Below are 27,248 nucleotides of genomic sequence, written 5' to 3'. Positions count from 1 at the left end.
CAGAATTGACAAGACACTCGTTTTATCAATACTGAAAGAAAATTCGTTAATTAACTTGTGAAATTTCTCTCAACATATATAATAATTTTCTATGGCGAATTTCAAATTCCGAATGTACTTCCAGAAAAAAAAAATAAAACTGAGACCATTTCTCCAGATATTTTATAAAGAAAACCCTATTACCCGGTATTTAGTTATGACTCTAAACTTATATTGGTGTATCTCGAATGACGTGGTAGATGTAACGCTACTGCAGAGTATAAGTAAGTTAATCTTGGCCCGCAAAGGAAACTTTGTTCTTGGGAATGTTGTTTTGTTGATGGAATTAAAGTTCACATGCCCGAGGACGAACTTAACATTAATCAATACTATATCCATTTTTGTCTTCAGAGTACTACTTATTTTTTTGTAAAAAAAAAAAAAAAAACACACACACAAAAAAAAACAAAAAAAACCCACTGATGCCAAAATTCACCCGATTTTTATTTCAGGTAACATTTTCATCATTGGCATCATACATATTCATCAATATTTGAACGGTATCAAAATGTTAAACATAAGTAAATAATTGTACAACATTGGTACTAAGTGTCTAGTACATCCTGATACGTTTGTTTGTAGTTAAAAATACAGTACAAATCAACATTGCTAATGGTAACTACAACTAATTGGTAGACGGATGTAAAAAATCAAAACTTCATATGTTCAATTATTACCCACAAATTAATACTTGTACCTGCAGGTTTTTAACAAGTTGTTGTGGAAATAATTCGATAGTTATTCAACCTATGCTTGTATTCCAGTTAAATATTTTGGCACTATGGTGATAAAGACTGAGTAAAAACAATGATCAAATTGGCTGAAAACGCCAAGTTATAAAAATGTACAATATAAAATAACTTAGTATCAAAGTGTTTAATACAGGCAAAACTGTTATCCTAGTATTGACCTCGAGTCAAAGCCGTAAACGCTATACAAAATATATATGTTCATATATTTCTTACAAATAAATAGCCAATAAAAAACATAAATATCACACTCTCATAATATTATGAGCTTTTGAAACTATCTCCATTTGTACTTTGAGCAAAGCTGCAATCCCAATGCTAACATTAGAAGTCTCTTTCTAATGTCTCTACTTATACTCCAACAATATCTCAAGAAAAAGTACTATTTCATCTTCTTATAATATTAATATCACTGGAATTGTACTGCCCTCTTTATCTTTTGGCAATCTTCTAATGATTAAATTAACTAAAACTATATTGACCTCCTTTTTCTTTCTACGACAATCAACCATTACAAACATTGTATCACATTTTTCCCCATCGTGTCATCAATAATCTTCCATCAGATATTTGATTTAGAAATTACATGTACATCTTCATTTTAGAATAACCAAAAATATGTTTTTAAATTTCATTTTTATCTTAATATAATAAAACTTATTTACAATCTAAGTGACTAATACAAATATTAAGTAATGATCCAAGATCACCAAAATATCACAGTTACAATAAACTTCTTTTCGCTTATTATATTAATCTTAGAAACTTAACAAGCTATAATAGTCGAAGTTTGAATAAATGATGGTCATTGATTTGATGACATGTGTAATAGACTGTGCTGTGGGGAACCTTTCACGTATCATTAACAGGAACTACCTGGGCCCCTCGCTTCCTCATATATGAGACTACTCTCCTTAGAAAACCGGGTTTCTGGGTACGGCAGGTGTTCTTGTTGTCAAGGACATTGTCATCGCTCTCAACTGAAATCAAAAACAAATTTTTGAAGCGAACTAGTTCTTGGAGTACAGAGAAGCATTATTACCAAAATTATATTAATCAAAATTATACATTCCACAAGTAAAGAACACGTCCTCGAGTTAAAGATGCTCCAACGCTGACAAATGGTATTTGTTCGTTATCAAAAACAGGAGCAGACGATTTAGTATTCTTCTTCAGTTACAAAAGTTACTTACTTTACACCATTACCACCGTTGAAAGTTTAGAGCTTTTAATTTTAATTCAAGTTAAAAATATAAAAAAAAATAATTAATTGCATCCTGAAAAAAATCCTTGACACTATATTCTATATGGAATGAAGTCCTGATTGCGCATGCACCAACGGCGAAAAATATTTTATAATAATATTTGTGTTAATTAGTCATATATATATACACGATTAAACACCAATTATTGTTCAATGATGAATATCATTTATGCTCTGTCGGCGGTGGAGCATCTTTAAATATATGTTTGAATGTACTTCAAATTTGATTTACTTGATACCAGAATCTTTAGATCTACTTTTCTGGAGAATTCGGTGTATTACGGACTGGCCGTATATAATTTATGTACATACATTTTAAGTAATAGATTTATTACTGTAATACGGTCTGAGAATTCATTTTCTATGTACATATGGATATACATTTATTGCTGTATACAACACAATTACAAATGTATAACATTTACATTTATCACATAATCGGCCTAATATCCAGTGATTTCCAACCGTGTTATATTTTTGTATATGCCACAAGTGTAATGACGTCAAGAAAAATGACGTGACGTCAGAATTACGAGGACGGTGCGACAAAATGGCGGCCTCCGCTGGATTTTTGGAATACATTTTGATGTGAAATTCTTTGTTATGTAGGTTTTTGTATTTATGTTATAAAAAGTTCCTTAAAATATTAGATTTTATGAAATTCGTCTCGAAGTTTTAATTTTTGCTCGCCTAGACTCGTTTCATAAAATCTCATATGAAATTATCACTAATGTAAGATCATATATTTCACAGTTTAATGAATAACATTATTATTACCTTGAGTTGTACAACATAACAGCCCGGGGAAAGGGAACCTCAATTTCAGAGAACCTCTAGATCTTCTTATCTGAATTGCAAAAATATAAAATACGACATGAATGTTAAATTGAAGGTATCCCCACCGGTTTTTTAAGTAACTGTTGATTTCTCATGAGTAAACTGAAAGTAAATGTAGTTGAAAAACTGCTTCAGACTTATGTAAACGTATTTTTAGTGAAAAACTAGGTTGGGCACAAAAAACTTCCTTGAATAGGATGTCTTGAGTTAAAAGGGTTACCATGTTAACTCAATTAAATATAAACTAAACTTCTTAATAAATTGACTTGAAATACTGTACTTACATTAAATAAAAATCCGAAGAGACTCCGAGATGATGATCTCGCAGTGACAGCAGTTTCATCCAGATCTGTAAATGGTAGAAGACAGAACTTTTCTGAGTTTTTTTTTCTTTTTCTGTTAACTCAGACATCCGTTAAAAATTGAAATTATTCAACCATTTAGTTAAATTCAAACTTAATATGATGATTACTGTTGAAACCTTCATTTTGAATTGAGCATAAGAGCCTTACCCTGCTACAACTATATCAAAATTAATTTCTGGAAGGAAAATGAGCGTTATTCTTGATTGAGTAATCCCCAGTAAAACACAACAAATCTTTATTTCAATCACAATGAACCATCATGGGTTACCTTGCTTACCCAAACTCTCGTTGTTATCTTTCTCGAAATTGGCAGTTGGTGCATTTTGAATAGGAAGACTATCTTCATCTTTGAGGAACTCTTTCTCCGCCTCCTTTACAATGTCTACTGTTTCAATTCTCTGATATTCATTTCTTTCATTTTTGCATAGTTCGTTCTCCATGTCTTTCAGGTTTTTGTTGAAATAAGAGAATGTTGTAGATGACAGCCTGGCGTCTTTGTACATTTCGTATTCGTTCTCTTGCATCAAAATCATCGCTGCTGTATCGTCAGCCATTGCCATGAGGGACGCATCAACAAAGTCGTTTACATGATTATTAACTGTGTCTTTACTTGATGATGAATCTGCATTTTCTCTATTGCTCGCAGCACCAGATTGACCAGGTGTTTGGTTTGAAATGCTCTCACTGCCAGTGGCATATGCTGCTGTGTCTGTAGCTGTATCGCTTTCTGTAGGATCATATCCGAGGTCCGTTATTGGTACTCTTCTTAGTCCATCGGGTTCCTCCCTAACCACAGGGACGTGGTTAATGTATTGGTCAACCATTGCCTTCCTGTACCGCTTAGTCAATAGGAAACGTCTTAAATCCAAATCCTCGAAATCCACATCTGGGAGCTTCTTGTTTACAATGGGTTGGGAGCTTGCTCTTGACATCTGAGGTTTTTGTATATCATCCATTTGTTTTTTTAAGCAAGGCAGGGACTTTGACGATGAAAATTCTTTCTTTTTTGTCTTTTTATCCTTATTGTCAAAATCAGGCAGAGGAGTTTGTTCGTCTTCAAACTCGCCTAAAGTGGCATCTTCTTCAATTAGGTCGCTTATCGATTGGTCCACTAGACGATTCAGGAAACCAGACACTTGGTCTTCTGAACCCAGAGCAGTGTCATCATCGACACCACAATCCATAGTAAACTGTAAAAATATAATTAGTCACCGATACATATATGGATATATCATTTCTTAAATAGAGAATTCATTTTCTTTTCTTTGACAAGTGAACGTCTCTCTACAAAAAATCAGGGATTTGGAAAACAAATATCACAATCCTATGAATAAATCCATCTTTGCCCTATATTGTTCAGCTGTCTTAATCCTCCTCTATATGAGAAAACATTTTACCCATTGTATTGTAAATGACATTATTATGAGTTTATGGTGTGTTCTAAATATCCTTTCTGTTTTAAAGTATATCATTGAAAAGAGGTACCATGCTACAATGACACCATTTCTTTCAACAAGAGGCACAGAGGGCATGTATCGCTCAGCTGGATTATTTAGCTATATAATTTCCTCCACTTTGTTGCCGATTCAGATATCTTTTTTTCATCTCACACACATGTACATTCGTTCAGCCATTTTGTTTAATTTTAGTGCGTGACAATGCGCATGCGCCAAACTTCGACAACGCAATCCATCGCAGCTTCATTTGCATATTATTTTGTCTGACGGACACCGTAATAAATCAAGGATTTCCTTCAATTTTGTATTCAAGACACATTTGTTCAATCTCAAACACATAAAGAAATTAAATTGAGATCTTTTCTTCTGCTTATCGCATTTCACACAAAAATATTTATTTGGTTGGGCGAAACCTACCTTTAATCTCGAACCCATTTTGGGGAATTTCTTTGTGCAAATGTGAAGCCTGCATATAATTCTCTAGATTGAATTCACCAATTGTAGGACATATACATTTTTTATTTTTTTATGCATATAATAAAACAGGGGCTTTCTGCTTAATAAAAATCTCAGTCTTACTGTACACTGCTACCTACACATGTAAGTTAAGTTCTGAATAAATGATGTTCAGGGTGTATATAATAGGAGTGGACGCATGGCTGTTGTCACTGCTGACAGATAAGTATACTGTACAAATTTCAGGCATTTTAGCCGAACAGGATTATTTGACAACAGGGTTCCCCTGCAAGCAAATACTTTGAACGAACTTGGAGTATTATACCGCGGTAGATAGATGCTAGCATGGGGTTAACGCCTAACGTCGACAGAACACTGATAAAAGCCTAGTCGGTGAGACAAACCTAGTATTCTCATCTTTACTATCTCATCAGTCCACTTGGCTTATTGACATATACATATATGGTGATATTTACATATATTAGATATGCTATGATCTTCCCCTATTTTCATTGGCTAATACATGATCACATGACGTTCAATAAATAGCATATTGACTCGGTCACAAAAACTGTTCTGAACAAAAATTAAGGTGCTGAATAATAACTTTGCCAATTTTCATAAGTCATTTTCTTTCCAGTTGCTTATTATCTTCAATTAAAAAAATTTCAAATAATGAAATTGTGAAAACCCCGGAAGACGTCGTGCGACAACCCTAAAACCACCATATAGGCCTATATTCAAACAAGAAAAACATTTGCTGAATTGAATATTTTTGACAGATGTATGACTTGAATAAATTAAAAAATGTTTTAACTTTTTAATTTACACATATTTTATGTTTGGGTATTCATCAATCAAACTATATTAGGGAGGTTTTAATTTTAGTTTCTCAACCTTTCTGAAACACAAGGCTGCACCGGGCATGCTTCAAACCTCTTTATTTATAAATAGCGTACATTGAGATATTTTGGATGTGTTCATAATTTGGTTTATTTGGCGTTTGGCATGAAAGCGCAAAAATTTGGTTACATATTTATTTGTTTGTATAGAACGATCAATACATTTACTTCAGTATGTTACATAAACATACGTAGTCCGCTATACCTGCCTATATTATCTGACTTTTAAATTTCTTTGCCTAATATAAATAAGGCAAAAAAATAATAATAAAGTAATAAATCCTTATAATATAGGCGGGTTAAGCGGGCTAAAAAAATACGTTGAAGTAGGTTATGTAAACCGGAAAACAAGTAACCTGTTTGGGTCTTTCTCTTGTGACAACATATCAAAAGATTTTCGAGGGTTGTCTTTGTATCGGTAAGGCTTAAATACTGATCAAGCCAGTTTTTTTTTATTGTTGCGGATTCATGTGTTATAAAGTATAAACAAGGTAAATCTTTAGAATTTTTTCTCTGTCAATCGAATTAAATTATACGCTAAATTTAACACGGCATAGGAAAACGCCAAATGAAACGCACCGAAATTTAACCACCCTATTTTGATACAAAAACGCTAAAATTTCTCGACACTAATACATCCCAATTTAGGGTTATCACTGTTGACAAGTAAACACACCATGAAGTTAAAACTGAAGTCATAGATCTATTTGTGGAATGTCAAGAGAAAAATCCGGGTTCAACCACACGCTAGAATTTTTTTACAATTATCTTCAAAAAAAAGTGTTCCAACTTGGATAGCTTCACGTTATAAGAAAGTGCATTTCTGGTAATTTTGCTTGTTACGAGTAATTTCATTGGCTTGAAAATTTACTTTATCAGCCCATAAAGGAAAAAATGTCGTGGCCGTTTGTAACGTTGCTTCTGATTGGCTGAGATGACGGCGTAATGATTTCATAGACAAAAGAGTCCCAAAATGAATTTTGAATATTGAAGAGATTATCTTTAGTAAATTGAATTATAAGGATTAATTTGAATATATTTTTTATGTTATGGAGATATAACACAAAAATCTGAGTGTACTCTCATCATAAACCGCTTCGCGGTTTATTTAGAGTACACTCAGATTTTTGTGTTATATCTCCATAACATAAAAATTCTAGCTTCACGTTATAAGAAAGTGCATTTCTGGTAATTGTAGACAAAGACATGTAAGCGATACCAGTAACTGATCAAAATCATCAAGCACTTCGAAGTTAGAACTATGAAAATGTTGCGTGGTCGTATACTTGTCATTGCATGGTAATTGGTTAGTTTTATTTTCCGGTGGTGGGAGTGATGCTGTTTATTAGGGATGTTAGTGATTACTATGGTGGCTGATTACGGCCATCTCGTGTTGTTGTGTTGTCGCCTTGTCGTGTTGTCGCCTTGTCGAGTTGTCGCGGTCTCAAACTGCGACAACCCGAGATTTAACAGTTAAAATGTCGACTTGTCGCGTTTTCGAACCGCGACAAGTCGACAACACGACAAGACGACAAGTCGACAACACGACAAGTCGACATTTCAAACACGCTAATTAGCGCGTACAGAATCTCGTGTAGTCGCGGTAAAATGTCGACTTGTCGTGTTGTCGACTTGTCGTGTTGTCGAGTTGTCGACTTGTCGCCTTCCTGTTACACATGCGCAAATCATATGAAATAGCCACTATCTTTGAATATAGAAAACTGAAGTCAGTGCTTGTACCATAGTATGGTGGCATATTTCTGCCATCGAGTTGCCGACTTACGACTTAATGATGTCGACATAATTAAGGCATTAAGTCGACATCATATCGGAAGATGTCGACATAAACAGAAGAATATGTCGACTGACACCGACTTGTCAGTTATTGATGTCGACATCTAAACTAAAAGATGTCGACATCTGGTCTTGAAAGTAGAATTCAAAGGCCACCCTTTCATAGGGCACTGTGTATATGCAGCAAGGCACCATACAGCAGAGTTCGACGTTGATTTTGTTAATTCAGAAAAGTTTTTATTTATTTGATTTCAAACTTAAAAAATGTGATCCTGCACATCCCGGCCATGCAGCTGTAGCCTGCGTGTATGTACACATTGTAACTGTTAGTCCGAATGAGGTATAATCACGTGACTTGTTTTACTACGTTTTACTACAAAGAACGCGTGTTTTGTACCATTATGGGGGAAATCCTCCGCGGATCGTGGTTTTATTTCCACCATTTGAAACAGAAGGCTTAGAGTAGACTTTGATTGTGAAACATTGATAAATTGAAGATTACATGTTGTGCCATGGCAGATGTCAAAGTTCATGTATATATACTCGACAATTACTTCATCTAATAAATTTGTGTTAATGTACCAGGCTAAATTTTGGTTGAATAATGCATGGGAAGTGAATTAATCCAGAAATTTAAATAGTAAATCTCTGATTAATCTTAACTTTTCCACTTTGTGGAAAATCCTTCAAAACGGATTTATCTCCCTTGATTAAAACTTGAATTTTTTTCATTTTTTTTTTAAATTCAATAATGAATGCAGATCAAATATATTAATCAAATATGTGTATTAATTTTATTTGAAACATGTTTGTTTTGCTGAAAATTTGCAAAAAAAATAATATCAATACAAAATATTCATGATTGTAATTTGATTGTTGTTGTTTTTGTACTTGCTGTAAAATGAGAAAAACCGTGTTGTGGAGAAGAAGTTTGTTAAAAGTTGAATTGTTTACAAATGGATGAGAGTTGAGAATGAGCAGAAGGCAATAAGGATATATATGTCTAACAGTCACCTGAATTCCGATATGCACAGTTATAAATAATGTTTTGCTTTTAAACAAACAAATAAATATGTCTCAGCCCTGTGACTTGGCACATAGGTCAAGATCATTGATTTGAACAAACTTTGTATTCCTTCATCCCAGCATGCTATGGCCCAATAACATGTCCATGTATGAGGTTCTTGGTTATTAAGAAGATTGTAAATTTTGTTTACAACAGACACTGGATGTTGCCGGCCAAAAGACAATTGCAATAGGTCACACAGGGGGAGATTAATTCAACACACAACCATATATACTTTATATACTTTTTCTCATAAATCATTACATATAATCCTTGTACACATCCATATCAATGGCGACGCTAAGAGGAAATTAATGAATATGCAAAATAGCGTGCGAGCGTCGAAGGGTCGAGATTTTGGTGTTTGGAAAAAAAATATTACGATTTAGAATGGCTGAGATAATTTTTACGATGTATTTTGATGATTTTGATGATTTTGCGAACGCCGAATGCGCGAGATTTTGGTGTTTTGGGGGTCTGGGGATCTCCCCCGGAAAAAATTACGATTTTGATGATTTTGCGAGCGCCGAATGCGCGAGACTTTGGTGTTCTGGGGGTCCGGGGGTCTCCCCCGCGAAAAATATTACGATTTGGAATGGCCAAGATGAGTTTTACGGTGTATTTTGAGGATTTTAATGCGTTCTTAACGTGGTAATTTTTCGATTTACATTGACCTGCATTTAGAAATTATAATTGTGAATGTCGTCATATCATTATGCAACCCTACTACGACTTCACACCATCAGCACATTGTTGTTTAACTAAAAAAATAATGAATTGATTTAATTGTCTTGCTTAGACATATAAACAATATAATATTTTAAGAGACATTTTTGAAATAGTAGAATCCCTTGATGGACATTTTTAGTCTAGTTCATGTGTATTTAATTTTTATTATTAAAGGTTTGAACATTATGTGCTTGAACTTTTAGGAAATGCGCCGCAAAGCGGCAAAATTTTCTAAAATGAAGTACGAAAAATGTGCAGGAGGACCCTTTTCTTCCTACGCCCCTGCAGTTGCACATTTAAAAAGTTTAATGAACTTGGTACCCACTACTGACTGATGTAAATCATGCCAATAAAAGATGGATCTTTTCTCTATTTCTGTTATTCTTTACCTTTTTCTTTCCTCTAGGAAATGTTTTATAACATGGGAAAACTAAAAATGAAGTCTATATAGCAGGAATAACAAAACACATAGCCACCTGTCAGCCATGCATGTTTTTTTTCTGATTGGTCACCCGAGTTCGGATAAAGAATGAAACAAATACATACACTGTATATAAGCACCATATATTGGCCTATCAGGCCCATGAAATCAGCCAGTGATGATATCCATTTAACCTTTTAATATATGAAGAGTATTTGATTCAATTGCATCTATTTCCTATGAAAATTGAGCAAATAATGCTCATAAATGTGTTTCCCTATATAAACTATGGTACAGACCCTATCCCCTGGGGAAAATTCCGAGACCCCAGGGCCATGAAATTCACAATATTGGTAGAGGGCCTTGAGACCTTTCAATCTAAGAAGAGTTATTCTGACAAACAAAATGATACATTTTCGTACGGAACCTACCGAAGCATATTGAGTTAGGTCCTAGGTCCCAATTTACCAGGCGGGAAGCTGCCATGTAAGCACATAAACCCGTGTTTCTTAGTATATGTGTACATACATGTATGTATTAGATTCCCAAAAAGTTAAGTGGGCTATGCGGAAGCTTATACTATTTGTTTGGAAATAATATGGAAAATAAACTATGATATGATAGTGTTGCTAACAATTTCAAATGGTGGAAATGAAACCACGATCCGCGGAGGATTTCCCCCATAATGGTACAAAACACGCGTTCTTTGTAGTAAAACGTAGTAAAACGAGTCACGTGATTATATCTCATTCATGCCATTGGCTGAAATAAATATGGAATTGTATTAGTGGGTAACTAGTGATCACATGAGTGTGTGTTTACTTCCAAATAGAGTGATTTCTCTGACCTGGTATTTATACATAATTAGGCCTTTTGAAGAAGATCTTATTTTCTCTGTGTTATATGTATATGTTCTGCACCCTAAAGCAGGTAATAATATATATAAATATAAATTTAGAATTCTACGAATTTAGCCGGGAGTAGCCGATCTTCGCTGATTTTAGATTAGACGGTTAGACCTATTGAATTGGTCAATTCGTATTGTATCATTTATTTACAAAACGGGAAAATGGCAGTTTTACAACTCATTTCAGTTCATTATTTATAGTAAAACAGTGCATATGTGCAAGTCAAAATGATATGCATGCAATATTAATAGCATTTTGGAGTCTAAATATTTTCAAATAAATCAATTTCCCCCGAAGAAATGGCAAGCAAACTATCACCATATTTGGAAGTAAACACAAAATCACGTGATCACTAGTTACCCATAATACAATTGTATATTCCGGCCAATGGCATGAATGTGGTACAAGCACGTGACTTTTTTTTTTTTTACTACGTTTGACTACAAAGAATGCATGTTTTTACTACGAAAAATAGATGCAGATGTATCGCGAGTTGGGAGTTTAAAACCGCGTCCCTGGAGGATTTTTAGCCCAAAGGTTGTATCTGACCATTGAGACCGTAACAAAAATTCGTTGTGCCTTTATATAAGTGTATCGACGGATGTAAATATTTATGTATATTATATATATATGGACAGGCCAAGCTAACAAGTAAAGCTGGTTTCCCAATGTGTATTGTGTACCTGTACTGTGACCTTTATGGCTTTTAAATTACGTAACTGGTATTTTTCGGGATTCACAAGAAAATACAACATAAAAAAATCTTTGTTTATTTTTTTTCATTCATTCTTTTAATATAGTATAGTACGGTAAGTACTACATGGACTTGGTACGAATGGCAATCAACAAAACACACACACAGCTTTGAAACGAATTTTCAACACACGGTTATATATATTAATAATTCGTTGTACTCTTCCTTAGCTCGGGCTAACAGCTACGTACACGCAGGCTACAGTTTCATGGCCGGGATGTGCAGGATCACAATTTTTGTTTTTTTGTTTTGAAATCAAATAAATAAAAACTTTAATTAACAATCAACGTCGATCTCTGCTTTATGGCTTTTGCTGCATATACACAGTGCTTTATGAAAGGGTGGCCTTTGATTTCCACTTTCAAGACCAGATGTCGACATCTTTTAGTTTAGATGTCGACATCAATAACTGACAAGTCGGTGTCACACCCGAGCATAAACACATTAATCGCCGAGTTACCGACTGTCTACATAAATATCTTGGAATCATTATGTGGGCATGTACATGTGGTAAGTCGACATATTCTTCTGTTTATGTCGACATCTATCGATATGATGTCGACTTAATGCCTTAACGATGTCGACATTATTAAGTCGTAAGTCGGCAAATCGATGGCAGACATATGCCACCATAAAATTGCAATATTTTCTAATTTTCAGATTAACGGGCCTTCGAACTATTAGGCCTTAGCGGTTCAAGTGACCTTAAAATTAACAGATGACGATTACTGCGTACTAATCAGACGGCGTGACCAGACCATTATTACACGATTATCATATAATAAACAAATTATTGAAATTCATAGTTCAGAGAAAAATACTTTGACAACTCTCGGTAAAGAAATTGCTATCAAATATCTTCATATAGCTACAAACACATGCACACAATTATTTTCATTAGCAATCCAATATGGCGAGTGTTATCCATTGTTTGCGCATGTGTAACAGGAAGGCGACAAGTCGACAACTCGACAACACGACAAGTCGACAACTCGACAACACGACAAGTCGACATTTTACCGCGACAACACGAGATTCTGTACGCGCTAATTAGCGTGTTTGAAATGTCGACTTGTCGTGTTGTCGACTTGTCGTGTTGTCGTGTTGTCGACTTGTCGCGGCTCTAAAACGCGACAAGTCGACATTTTAACTGTTAAATCTCGGGTTGTCGCAGTTTGAGACCGCGACAACTCGACAAGGCGACAACACGACAAGGCGACAACACAACAACACGAGATGGCCGTAATCAGCCACCATAGTACTGTGACCTTTTTGGCTTTTAAATTACGCAACTGGTATTTTTCGTGATTCAAAAAAATGAAATCTTGAAAAAATAATTGTAATATAGTATAGTACGGTATGTACCAAATGGACTTAGTACGAATGCTAATCCACAAAGCACACACACAGCTTTTAAACGAATTTTCAACCCACGGTTATATATATTGATAAATGATTATGGCCAAGAGGATGGAAATTCGTTGTACAAAGCAGAGTCCTTTTGCACTCTAACTTCCCCAGCTCGGACTAACAGCTACGATGTGTACGTACACGCAGGCTACAGCTGCATGGCCGGGATATGCAGGATCACAATTTTTAATTTTGTAATCAAATATATAAAAACTTTTCTGAATTATATGGTGGCATATTTCTGCCAACGAGTTAATTTAGGTCGACTTAGGGTAACTCAACTTTGACTAGATAGTTATGTCGACAAGTCGAGTTATAACATGACTTGTTGAGATATTTATGTCGGTAAGATGAGTTTTAACACGACAAGTCCACATATTCATTTTGGAAAGTCGAGTTACACTATCGCGACTAACTATCGTGGATCTCGTCGTAATACGGTAAGTCAATTTTCCAGGATGTAAGTCGACTTTCCGCAATGTAAATCGACTTGCCGACATAAATATCTCAACAACTCATGATATAACTCGACTGGTCGACTTAATTATCTCGGCAAAGTTACGTTACATAACTCGACCTAAAATAACACGATGGCAGAAATATGCCACCATAGAATTAACAAAATCAACGTCGAACTCTGCTGTATGGCGCCTTGCTGCATATACACAGTGCCCTATGAATGGCCTTTGAATTCCACTTTCATGACCAGATGTCGACATCTTTTACTTTAGATGTCGACATCAATAACTGACAAGTCGGTGTCACACCCGAGCATAAACACGATTAATCGCCGAGTTACCGACTTTCTACATAATTATCTTGGAATCATTATGTGGGCAGGTTCATGTGGAAGTCGACATATTCTTCTGTTTATGTCGACATCTTCCGATATGATGTCGACTTAATGCCTTAATTATGTCGACATCATTAAGTCGTAAGTCGGTAACTCGATGGCAGAAATATGCCACCAATATGGTCTATGGTACAAGCACTGACTTCAGTTTTCTATATTCAAAGATAGTGGCTATTTCAAATGATTTGCGCATGAGTAACAGGAAGGCGACAAGTCGACAACTCGACAACACGACAAGTCGACAACACGACAACTCGACAACACGACAAGTCGACATTTTACCGCGACAACACGATATTCTGTACGCGCTAATTAGCGTGTTTGAAATGTCGACTTGTCGTGTTGTCGACTTGTCGCGGTTCGAAAACGCGACAAGTCGACATTTTAACTGTTAAATCTCGGGTTGTCGCAGTTTGAGACCGCGACAACTCGACAAGGCGACAACACGACAAGGCGACAACACAACAACACGAGATGGCCGTAATCAGCCACCATACAGTACAGATACGCAATACCCATTTGGAAACCAGCTTTACTTGTTAGCTTGCCCTGTCCATATATATACATAAATATTTACATCCCTCGATACACTTATATAAAGGCACAACGAATTTTTGTTACGGTCTTAATGGCCAGATTCAACTTTTGGGCTAAAAATTCTCCCGCGGGACGCGGTTTTAGCTCCAAACTCGGGATATATCTGCATCTATTTTTTGTAGTAAAAACGTAGTAAAAAATGTCACGTGCTTATACCTCATTCATGCCATTGGCCGGAATATACAATTGTATTATGGGTAACTAGTGATCACGTGATTGTGTGTTTACTTCCAAATATGGTGATAGTTTGCTTGCCATTTCTTCGGAGAAATTGATTTATTTGAAAATATTTAGACTCCAAAATGTTATTAATATTGCATGCATATCATTTTGACTTGCACATATGTATTATTTTACTATAAATAATGATCTGAAATGAGTTATAAAACTGTCATTTTCACGTTTTGTAAATAAATGATATAATGCGAATTGACCAATTCAATAGGTCTAACCGTCTAATCTAGGATCAGCGAAGATCGGCTACTCCCGGCTAAATTCGTAGAATTCTAAATTTATATTTATATATATTATTACCTGCTTTAGGTTTCAGAACATATACATGTACATATAACACAGAGAAAATAAGATGTTCTTCAAAAGGCCTAATTATGTATAAATACCAGGTCAGAGAAATCACTCTATTTGGAAGTAAACACACACTCATGTGACCACTAGTTACCCACTAATACAATTCCATATTTATTTCGGCCAATGGCATGAATGAGGTATAATCACGTGACTTGTTTTACTACGTTTGACTACAAAGAACGCGTGTTTTGTGCCATTATTGGGAAAATCCCCCGCGGATCGTGGTTTCATTTCCACCATTTGAAACAGAAGGCTTAGAGTAGACTTTGATTGTGAAACATTGATAAATTGAAGATTACATGTTGTGCCATGGCAGATGTCAAAGTTCATGTATATATACTCGACAATTACTTGAAACATCATCTAATAAATTTGTGTTGAAATTATAATTGATGTTGACCAGGAAATGTACCAGTCTAAATTTTGGTTGAATAATGCATGGAAAGTGAATTATTCAAACACTCTGGATATCGAATTTTTAATCATTAATTTCTTTTGAACTCGGGACTTTTTGGGTGTGTAATTAGGGGAAAGTTGATAACTTTTTATAATATATGTACCCTAATTTTCTTTTGTTGATTTACGGACCCTGAAAATCGGATTTATCTCCCTTGATTAAAATGACAAACCATGTACCTTTGCTATGTTATAAAGTTTTTTTAATTTTTTTTTTAAATTCAATAATGAATGCAGATCAAATATATTAATCAAATATGTGTATTAATTTAATTTGAAACATGTTTGTTTTGCTGAAAATTTGCAAAAAAAAAAAAAAAAATATCAATACAAAATATTCATGATTGTAATTTGTTGTTGTTTTTGTACTTGCTGTAAAATGAGAAAAACCGTGTTGTGGAGAAGAAGTTTGTTAAAATTTGAATTTTTTACAAATGGATGAGAGTTGAGAATGTCTAACTGTCACCTGAATTCCGATATGCACAGTTATGAATAATGTTTTGCTTTTAAACAAACAAATAAATATGTCTCCTATATAAACTACATTGTATGGTAAAGACCCTATCCCCTGGGGAAAATTCCGAGACCCCAGGGCCATGAAATTCACAATATTGGTAGAGGGCCTTGAGACCTGCCATGTAAGCACATAAGCCCGTGTTTCTTAGTATATGTGTACATATGTATTAGATTCCCAAAAAGCTAAGTGGGCTATGCGGAAGCTTATAACTATTTGTTTGGAAATAATATGGAAAATAAACTATGATATGATAGTATTGCTAACAATTTCAAATGGTGGAAATGAAACCACGATCCGCGGAGGATTTTCCCCATAATTGTACAAAACACGCGTTCTTTGTAGTAAAACGTAGTAAAACAAGTCACGTGATTATACCTCATTCATGCCATTGGCCGAAATAAATATGGAATTGTATTAGTGGGTAACTAGTGATCACATGAGTGTGTGTTTACTTCCAAATAGAGTGATTTCTCTGACCTGGTATTTATACATACTTTGGCCTTATTTTCTCTGTGTTATATGTATATGTTCTGAGCCCTAAAGCAGGTAATAAAATATATAAATATAGATTTAGAATTCTACGAATTTAGCCGGGAGTAGCCGATCTTCGCTGATTTTAGATTAGACGGTTACACCTATTGAATTGGTCAATTCGTATTATATCATTTATTTACAAAACGTGAAAATGATAGTTTTATAACTCATTTCAGATCATTATTTATAGTAAAATAATACATATGTGCAAGTTAAAATGATATGCATGCAATATTAATAACATTTTGGAGTCTAAATATTTTCAAATAAATCAATTTCTCCGAAGAAATGGCAAGCAAACTATCACCATATTTGGAAGTAAACACAAAATCACGTGATCACTAGTTACCCATAATACAATTGTATATTCCGGCCAATGGCATGAATGAGGTATAAGCACGTGACTTTTTTTTACTACGTTTGACTACAAAGAACGCATGTTTTTACTACGAAAAATAGATGCAGATGTATCGCGAGTTGGGAGTTTAAAACCGCGTCCCTGGAGGATTTTTAGCCCAAAGTTTGAATCTGACCATTAAGACCGTAACAAAAATTCGTTGTGCCTTTATATAAGTGTATCGAGGCAGAGATTTACATTTATTTATGTAGGCCAAGCTAACGAGAAAATACAACATAAAAAAGTCTTTTTTTTTTATTTTTTTTTTATTTTTATTTTCATTCATTCTTTTAATATAGTATAGTACGGTATGTACTACATGGACTTGGTACGAATGCCAATCAACAAAACACACACACAGCTTTGAAACGAATTTTCAACCCACGGTTATATATATTTATAATTCGTTGTACACTTCCTTAGCTCGGGCTAACAACTACGTACACGCAGGCTACAGTTTCATGGCCGGGATGTGCAGGATCACATTTTTTTTTGAAATCAAATGAATAAAAACTTGAATTAACAAAATCAACGTCGATCTACACAGTGCTCTATGAAAGGGTGGCCTTTGATTTCCACTTTCAAGACCAGATGTCGACATCTTTTAGTTTAGATGTCGACATCAATAACTGACAAGTCGGTGTCACACCCGAGCATAAACACATTAATCGCCGAGTTACCGACTGTCTACATAAATATCTTGGATTCATTATGTGGGCATGTACATGTGGTAAGTCGACATATTCTTCTGTTTATGTCGACATATTCCGATATGATTTCGACTTAATGCCTTAACGATGTCGACATTATTAAGTCGTAAGTCGGCAAATCGATAGCAGAAATATGCCACCATAAAATTGCAATATTTTCTAATTTTCGGATTAACGGGCCTTCGAACTATTAGGCCTTAGCGGTTCAAGTGACCTTAAAATTAACAGATGACGATTACTGCGTACTAATCAGACGGCGTGACTAGACCATTATTACACGATTATCTTATAATAAACAAATTATTGAAATTCATAGTTCAGAGAAAAATACTTTGACAACTCTCGGTAAAGAAATTGCTATCAAATTTCTTCATCTAGGTACAAACACATGCACACAATTATTTTCATTAGCAATCCAATATGGCGAGTGTTATCCATTGTTTGCGCATGTGTACAGGAAGGCGACAAGTCGACAACTCGACAACACGACAAGTCGACAACACGACAAGGCGACAACACGACAAGTCGACAACTCGACAACACGACAAGTCGACATTTTACCGCGACAACACGATATTCTGTACGCGCTAATTAGCGTGTTTGAAATGTCGACTTGTCGTGTTGTCGACTTGTCGTCTTGTCGTGTTGTCGACTTGTCGCGGTTCGAAAACGCGACAAGTCGACATTTTAACTGTTTAATCTCGGGTTGTCGCAGTTTGAGACCGCGACAACTCGACAAGGCGACAACACGACAAGGCGACAACACAACAACACGAGATGGCCGTAATCAGCCACCATAATTATGTAGTGCTTATCATTACTGTTAAAACAATCGATTAATAGCATATGTCGAAACTTCTAGCTTTTGTCACATAATGTGTACCCAATTGCTACACAGCAAGAAATAACGTATAAATGTCAGAAAAAAATCAATATATATGGATTTTTGTGCTTTTACTATATAAAGGGGATGTATGCCTAGTTGCTTTCATTAAACTGAGTTATACTGAATATGATAGCATTTTACTGTAAAAATTGTACAAGAGTTTTCACAACAGTACCTGGGGTAATTTAGTAGCCCCATAAGACCACGTAATGGCTTATGTCACATTCAATGATTTAAATTCCGTTAAACCTTTATTGTTCCAATATGTTATATATGTCATAAGAACACTATCAATTATTTTAATGATTGTAAACTAATAACGCTATACAAAGAGCAATTTGCACTTGATTAGATAAGAAAATAATGTGAGACAACTGCATATATGTATATTTTTTTCTATTTGTGTTGAGTGTTTATATCTTAAGTTTCATTATCAAATAAAATTTTCTTTGAGGAGGCCTTACGCTTTGAAAAAAACATAATTATAGTACGAATAGTATCCGTCGATCGGCCACATTTCTAGGGATTCACACGTTTCAGACAAAGTTATCAATTTCAAAGTTAAGAGAAAATAACAGTGTACCTCAACGTTAGCACGATATCAGAACGAAGAACAATGTCAGAAAACATATCTGAGAAAGCTTAGAAAGTAATAGGAAATATTATGAACACTTACCCTTTTGTTGATAGAAACAGTCGATCAATTAAATCAAATTTGTACACTGAAGATTGCTCTGAAAATTCGCGCTGTTGCCACGCATCAACTTCCAGACTACAATAGAAAGGGGAATAACTCTAATGCACTATGAAACAGGTTCGATAACCCACGATTTTTATTTAATACATGCTTGGCCTATGGCCGAGCGTAGGAATACTTTCAATAAGCAATCCCCTTACAATTGCAGCTAGTACCGTTTAATTTTTAGCAGTTTCCCTTTCATCATAAGCATTAATTCTTGGAATTTTCCTGTAGAATTGAATTTCTCGAATAATTTACTCGAATCAGTCAGAAACTCACTGAAATTTCAAACTGGGTTTTTGTTCCCAAGAAATGATCATGAGCAATAAAATTCGCAAAAGAATAGACGTTGTATCGAAATAATCCAAAAATGGTGTAATACGTTTAGTATCCAAATGGTATTTGACACCGAGTATTGCACATTATATCTACGGATCATTCAATCAAAATCATTAAAGTTTACTTGAGACATGACATTAGACATTGAATGCCATGCCAACTTTTTCATTCTAAGACATCACAATAATATCTTACAGGGCTACTTCTACTAAAGTTTTAAATGATTCGGTGTTTATTAGGATGCCAACGGCTTGTCGTTTTTTGACGGTGTCAGCTACATTTGATGTATATTAGGTGCACTGTGCAATGTCCCGCGCATGATTTGTATATATTACTAATGCTAAGTTGCAATGTTCTGTAACGAATAGTCGGCACTGCTCACTCATGAAATCCTCAGCTCAGCAAGACCATTACACGCACACACACGTCTCTCTCACGAAAAAGGAAAAAAAATGTTATTTTCGGAATATTCTAAAAGGCAGCTCTGATATGTCTATAGATTTGTCAAAATACCCTGAGACGAACTTTAAATATTAAAAAACCAACATTTTCTGGATAGATGCTATGAGACTTTCTTAGTCGAGCATATATATATATATGGGCAGGCCCGGTCCCACTGAAGAGCGGATTAATTACGGATGAATTTAGTTTATAAATTTTGGCTGTTCGTTGTCATCCGCAACAAAATTGGCTTAACGTAACAAATTTTCAAGTATAAATCACGGATATATTAATAACATTCTGCGAATTTATTACGAACATATGCGGATATTTCACGAATACAAGCGAATACGATATCGGACGCTCTCCAGTGAGTGGTACAATCGGTAAGATTATCCAACAATGCGGATACGTAACAAACAATTACGAATATATAACGCATATATTGAGGAAACAGATCGGAAGTATTGCGATTGTTACGGAAATATTACGAATCTATTAATAATACATTGCGCAGACGTAGTGGAAAGAACGGTTGTATTGCGCACGTAAGGCATCTGAATTACGGAGGTAAAAGAAGCGCGCTCGGGCCTTTCGGTATCGCTTTTCACAACAACACGACTACAACAAAGACAAGCAAGCTGCAACTTTCATCCTACCTCCCCCAGCTACAAAGAAGGTCCAGTCTGTTTCAAACTCAAATCAAAGCAGACAACTTTTTCTTTTCTGTCGTTGAAACAATTCTATTACTTGAAGAAGAAGATTAATATGTTGTTGGATGCATTGTTACGCTGCATTGGCATTATTACCGATGACCCATTATAACATCTGTACTTCCTGACGGACAGGAAATAGTAGACAAATATATCGATTTTTGCCATATTTATACAGTAGTTTTGGTTTACGCAACACGTTTGTTATACATTCGCAAACGCAAAACAGACGCAATACAAACGCTGAACTCAATATGCATTCGCATGCAAATTATCGCATGATAGACCTGTACCACAGGGACCTGGCACGAAAATTTTTAACCAATAGTATACATATATATATTATTTATCAAAATAATCCCGGTTTTAAGAAAATAGGTCAGTTTTTCTAGACGGCCGAGTTCATACCCTTGATACTATAATATATATATGTATACTGTTAGTTTAAAAAAAAATCGTGCCAGGTCCCTGTGACCTGTACGCTATACATTCGTTTTACACACTGTCCCAGTTCGCTATAAAGCCGCAAAACCCAGCCAGTTGCGGATATCAACGAATAACAGCGCATATAGCGCATATGGTAAGCATGTATTGAGTATGTATTGCGCACTACATGTATGTAATAGCGTATCTAATGCGAATGATTTCCGTAATCAAAATTTTTTGCAGTTCAAAAATCCTGGGAACGGAAAAAACATGCCATTGCGGATAATTGCGGACGTGTGCGGATGTTGGGCGACAAATACGAGTACGATTTACGAATATTGCGTATGTTCAGCGAATATCAGCCAATTTTGTGCGCAATACATTCGCAAATCTTCCTAAACGCCAGTTGGACCGGGCCTTAAACTGTTTGAATTTGCCGCGATTTACAGTGCCATCTAGGTAGAGTGTAATTGCAAGTGGAAACCAGCAGCTCAGTTTGGTGATGCAGTACAGTTCGATGGGTGATAAAGGTAAGCCATTTCTGATATTTTTTTTACGAAGCTCGCCTCCGTATGAAGAGTAAAGGAAAAGAGTAGGTCAAAAAGCAACTTTGGTGAGAGTAGGTCCTTAGGATGAACTTCCAGTTAATTATAGGTGGTATTAAAACAAGATTAATATGGTTTATTGCTCGAGAGGATAATTTGATTCTAGGCATTTCATTTGACGGAGAACCTAAGTGTTTGAGTTTTGATGTGGTGATGCTAATTCTGTATGTATGCTCCTTTTCTTTTTGTTGTCTTTTATTATATACACATTTTACAAGAAGGCGCTCATTTTTAGAGACACATGATTCGTTCTATATGTGGATACGTATTTTGTACTTATAAATGTTTCTTAAACAAGTTTCTCTGGTGGAAAAGAGAGATGAAGTCACAGCATGAACAATATCAAAGTAAGAAATGAGTAGGGCCACAGTGTTCAAAATCTGTTACATCACAGTTATGTCAAAATTCCAGCTTTAGAAATTAATCATTTCTCTTTCAAAATGGTGTAAATATTAAGATTATAGTCCACAGATTTGGATATTGTTGAATGGGAGATGGTTCCACATCTCAAATCTGCAAAATATTGAATGTGATTGTCCTTCACTATAGATGTAACAGGACACTATTTAGACTATATAATAATTCTTATAGGTCTGGATAATTCAGTTCTGTTTGAAATAACTCCATTTTTCTTTGTAAATCACACAAGTTCATATAATAAAATGTTCAAAAAGTTATCAAGACTGACAGTTTATGAAATATTACATTGAAAAGATAAAAGATGTAACTGAAAATGTTGCTCGTTACGTTGCATTCCGTCGTTGGGACACAACACTGTTTTCATTATCATATACCTAGACTATTTTACATACCATAAAATTTGAAGCATGCATGTACAAATTTACAAGACCTGTATATTTTGTGTACATGTTATTATTGTGTTGTTTCTGGTTACATCACGTCATATAAATGTCCATAGATTTACTTCGTATATTTGAATAATGTTATAATATTATCAATAAAATGTTTTCAATTATCAATGCAAAACATTACATTAATTCATTTTATAAATTCTGCTTCCTATCAGAAAGTGCTGTATATCACCAGTTTTAATCAGAGATGTAACAAGAATGCAACAGTTGTTGTATCTTTTTACATCACAGATTTTTATTTTGATTCCTGCTTACATCTGATATTGCTTATTGTTACGTCTGGGGCTGATGACAAACATCAACAACACGTGTTCGCCATTATAGAACTACTTTTTATTGACTAACAGACAGACAGGTTGTATTCTTACGCAGGGCGTAACTAATGACTGGAACCAAACTATATAAATCCGGATCATAGCAAACTCAATACATAACATTTCCTCCCTTCCAATTTAGAAGTACCAAAACTATGAAAGATGTACATGTTTCTCAAATGCTGTTTTTACCATTACAGTTAATTTATTTATTACATATATATGATGTCCAGAATGATCAGTCAATGAATGTTCTATCACGATTATTATCTAAGGATTTATCAGAGAGTATATCTCGTCATACCCCTTAAAGTTATAATGACTAGATAACACATAATGACTAGACTTAAGTATGTAATTTGAGTACTATTCAAGACTTAGTCTTGACTGATTGCACAGGGATTATTATGCCCAAATACACAGTGCCAATCAGGTTTTATCCCTATTGATAACGATATAGTAGTTCACAAATCTAATTTCACAGGGGCACGAATGTTCTCCCTTTTTGGATAGCGTCGTGTCTCTGTTGGAACTGAGTTGGCTGGCGGTGTCACTACCTCCAGTGTGGCTGGTGGAGCCGTGATAGTTTTGGTACCAGGATAGTCGATGGTGCTAAGCTGACTGGTGGTGTCGGTGCAGATGATGGCACCATTACCTCTGGTTCCGGTTCCATAGCGATCTGTGTTGCACGAACTTGGTCTGTGTGACGTCTCCAAATACTACCATTGCCAGTATCAACTTTGTATGAAAGCGGACCAGTTTGTTGTATAATCTGACCTGCAATCCACTTTCCCCCTCCGCGATAGTCGCGAACCAAAACTTGCTGGCCGGTCTTAAACTGGCGTACTTTAGACCCACAGTGAGAAGATATCTTCATTCGTTCCTGTCCCTTCTGAACTCTCGCGAATACATTTGGTTTGAGACAGTCTAATCGAGTCCTCAGACTTCTACCATACAGTAATTTTGCTGGGGCTTCGCCTGTTGAAGCGTGTGGTGTGGTTCTGTACTTGAGTAAGAAGTTACTAAGTTTATGTTGGAGAGATCGGTTGTCTCCCTTGGCTTGTTTCATAGCCTGTTTAAAGGACTGTACAAAACGTTCGGCAAGTCCGTTTGTCCGTGGATGGTACGGTGCTGAAGTAGTGTGTTGAATGCCGTTCTGTTTCAGGAATTGTTTGAATTCCTCACTTACAAATTGTGGCCCGTTGTCCGAGACAATCTGTCGTGGCATACCTTGTTGAGAGAATAAGATTCGTAATTTCTCAATGGTGTGTGTGGCTGTTGTAGACTTCATTGGGTAGACCTCAGGCCATTTGCTGTGAGCATCAACAATGATGAGAAACATACTGTTGAGAAACGGCCCGGCAAAGTCAATATGGAGCCTATCCCAAGGGGTGGTTGGCCACTCCCAGGGATGAACTGGTGCGGCTCGCGGTGTATTACTCGTAGATTGACATCCAGAGCAGGACTTACACATGTTCTCTATATCCGAATCAATGTTTGGCCACCACACATAACTTCGGGCAATGGATTTCATCCTGACTACGCCCACGTGTCCATCATGAATTTCCTGTAGTACTCTTGTTTGTAGCGTGTTAGGGACGATAACTCGGTTACCCCATAACAATACATTTTGATGTACATTCAGTTCTGTAGCGCGGTTGCGAAAAGGTTTGTACACATCGTCACATGGAAATTCTGTACTTCCTTGTAGAACAGCCTCCAGTACTTTCGACAGTATTGGATCTCGCATTGTTTCCTTGCGTACTTGTGTGTCCGACACAGGTAATTGTTCTATCTGTGAGGTATAGAACAAAGATGAGGTGTCTGTATAGTCACCCTGAGTCTTTAAAGGAAGTCTGCTGAGTCCATCAGCATTTGCGTGGTTATGAGTGTTCCTATACTCAATGCTGTAGGTGTGTCCAGAAAGAAACATGGCATACCTTTGTAATCTTGCTGCGGTCATGGTAGGTATCGACTTGTTTGGATGTAAGATGCTGACCAGTGGCTTGTGATCGGTCACTAAAGTAAAATGACGTCCGTAGAGATAGGTGTTGAATTTTTGTACACCCCAATAGAGACCCAACGCCTCCTTGTCGATCTGTGAATATCCTGTCTCAGCCTTTGTCAGTGATCGTGAAGCGAATGCCACAGGTCGCTCTGTTCCGTCCTCTGTGATATGGGAAAGTACACACCCCAATCCATAAGGTGAAGCGTCGCATGCTAGCTTTGCTGGAAGCTTAGGTTCATAATGACAGAGAACTTGTTCCGACGTGATCAGTTCTTTTACCTTCTGAAAAGATTGATCACACTCGTCTGTCCAGCACCATTTGTTGTCATGCTGTAGTAGTTGATTCAGTGGTGCCTCCACAGTAGCTAGGTTAGGAAGGAATCGGCGGTAATAGTTTACCAATCCCAAAAATGAACGCATCTGTGTCATATTCTCTGGTTTAGGGGCTTTCACGACTGCCTCGACTTTATCTAGAGATTTGTGGAGTCCTTCGCCATCAATGATATGGCCACAATAGGTGATCTTCTCTTTAAAGAAATGACATTTTGTCAAGTTTGCTGTAAGGTTGTAGCTCTCCAGCCGATCGAGTACAGTGTTAATGTTCTGTAAGTGCTCTTCATCAGTTTTACCACTAATTACCATGTCATCCAATATGCATGAAGTAAATGGAATGTTCTGTAGGACCTGGTCCATAGCCTTTTGCCATATAGCTGGAGCAGATGAAACTCCAAAAGGTAATCTGTTATACCTAAACAGACCCTTGTGAGTGTTTATGGTGAGCATTTCCTTCGAGCTTTCCTCCATTTCCATCTGGTTGTATGCATTTGTTAAGTCAATCTTTGTAAATTTCTTGCCTCCAGCCAGAGATGAAAAGATATCCTCTATCTTCGGTAGAGGATAATGCTCTACCTTCATCACTGGATTGATTGTGACCTTATAGTCACCGCACACGCGCACTTGTCCAGACTTCTTTAAGGCAGGAACAATAGGAGACGCCCAGTCACTGTACTGTACAGGACTAATGATGCCACTATCCTGTAGTCTTTGTAGTTCAGCTTCTACCTTGGGTTTTAATGAATAGGGTACGGTACGAGCTTTGTGAAATTTAGGCTGAGCGTTCTCCTCCAAGTACAGCTGAGCCTTAATACCTTTAAGTTTTCCCATTCCAGTAAAAACAGTCTTGTGTTTATCAAGTATTGCCTGTAGTTCCTTCTCTGTATGTGATGTGTTTGTATCCTGTTGTTTTGAAGCCTTCAAATTCTTGATTTCTTTCCAATCGAGCTTGAAATGTTGTAACCAGTCCCTTCCGAAAAGTGCTGGTCCCTTCTGTCGTACTACTAGTACGTCTAATTCAGCAGTTTGTTCATTGATACTGACTGGTATCCTCAAAGCTCCCACAGGTATTATTTGTTCCCCGGAGTATGTCCGTAGTTTTATTGTACTACGCTGGAGAGGCCTGTTCATGAAATGTTGTTTGTAGGTCACCTCGGGTAAGATGGATACTGAGGATCCTGTATCTAGTTCCACAGGAATAGTGCTGCCACCTATGTTAGGTTTCACTATGATAGGGTTAACAGTGTTTACATTGTTAATTGTGTCCATTCGGAACATGGGCTCAAATGTATCATATCCCTCCTCCCCAGGACCATCATCTACATACCTCACTGTTTTTCCATGTCCAGATTTCTTCTTAGACATACATGCAGTAACAATATGTCCCTTTTTGTTACAGAAATGGCATGTAGAGTTCACATGTTTACAGTTGTCAAATTTGTGTGTGGTTGCTCCGCATCGCCAACAGGGTTTGAAAGTACGAGTAGATTTATTCAAATGGCCCCCTGTTGCTCCACTAGTCTGATTGTTGTGATTGGAGTTACCTCCCTTCCCCCGACGTTGTGTATTGGAATTTATTTTATTTACAGGTTCTGAACGTTTGTGTTGTAGCTCGAGTGCATCACGACTGGCTGTTTCCATAGCGACAGCAGTTTTCACAGCCGTTTCTAAATTAAGCTCTGTCTCAGCAAGTAGCCGCCGTTGTATGTTGTCTTTATGAATACCACAGACAAAACGATCGCGTAATGTGGTCTCCAAGTGGTCTCCAA

The 27,248-nt window shown here is 36.1% G+C and overlaps 1 protein-coding gene across 1 annotated transcript; it reads right to left on the bottom strand.

The window, feature by feature from the left end:
* Positions 1-19: 19 nt before the first annotated feature.
* Positions 20-19,484, bottom strand: LOC138325663 (uncharacterized). The gene is made up of 5 exons (XM_069271479.1): positions 19,366-19,484; positions 3,532-4,444; positions 3,174-3,238; positions 2,830-2,899; positions 20-1,768 (listed from the first exon to the last, which is right to left on the bottom strand). The coding sequence occupies exons 2-5, from the start codon at positions 4,436-4,438 to the stop codon at positions 1,641-1,643; spliced, it is 1,170 nt and encodes a 389-aa protein (XP_069127580.1). The 5' UTR covers positions 4,439-4,444; positions 19,366-19,484; the 3' UTR covers positions 20-1,640.
* Positions 19,485-27,248: the final 7,764 nt, after the last annotated feature.

This window comes from Argopecten irradians, chromosome 6 (genome assembly GCF_041381155.1).
Source record: "Argopecten irradians isolate NY chromosome 6, Ai_NY, whole genome shotgun sequence".
Lineage (NCBI taxonomy): Eukaryota > Metazoa > Mollusca > Bivalvia > Pectinida > Pectinidae > Argopecten > Argopecten irradians.
Note: the sequence above shows the minus strand (reverse complement) of the source record. Positions and strands in the feature narration are given on the sequence as shown.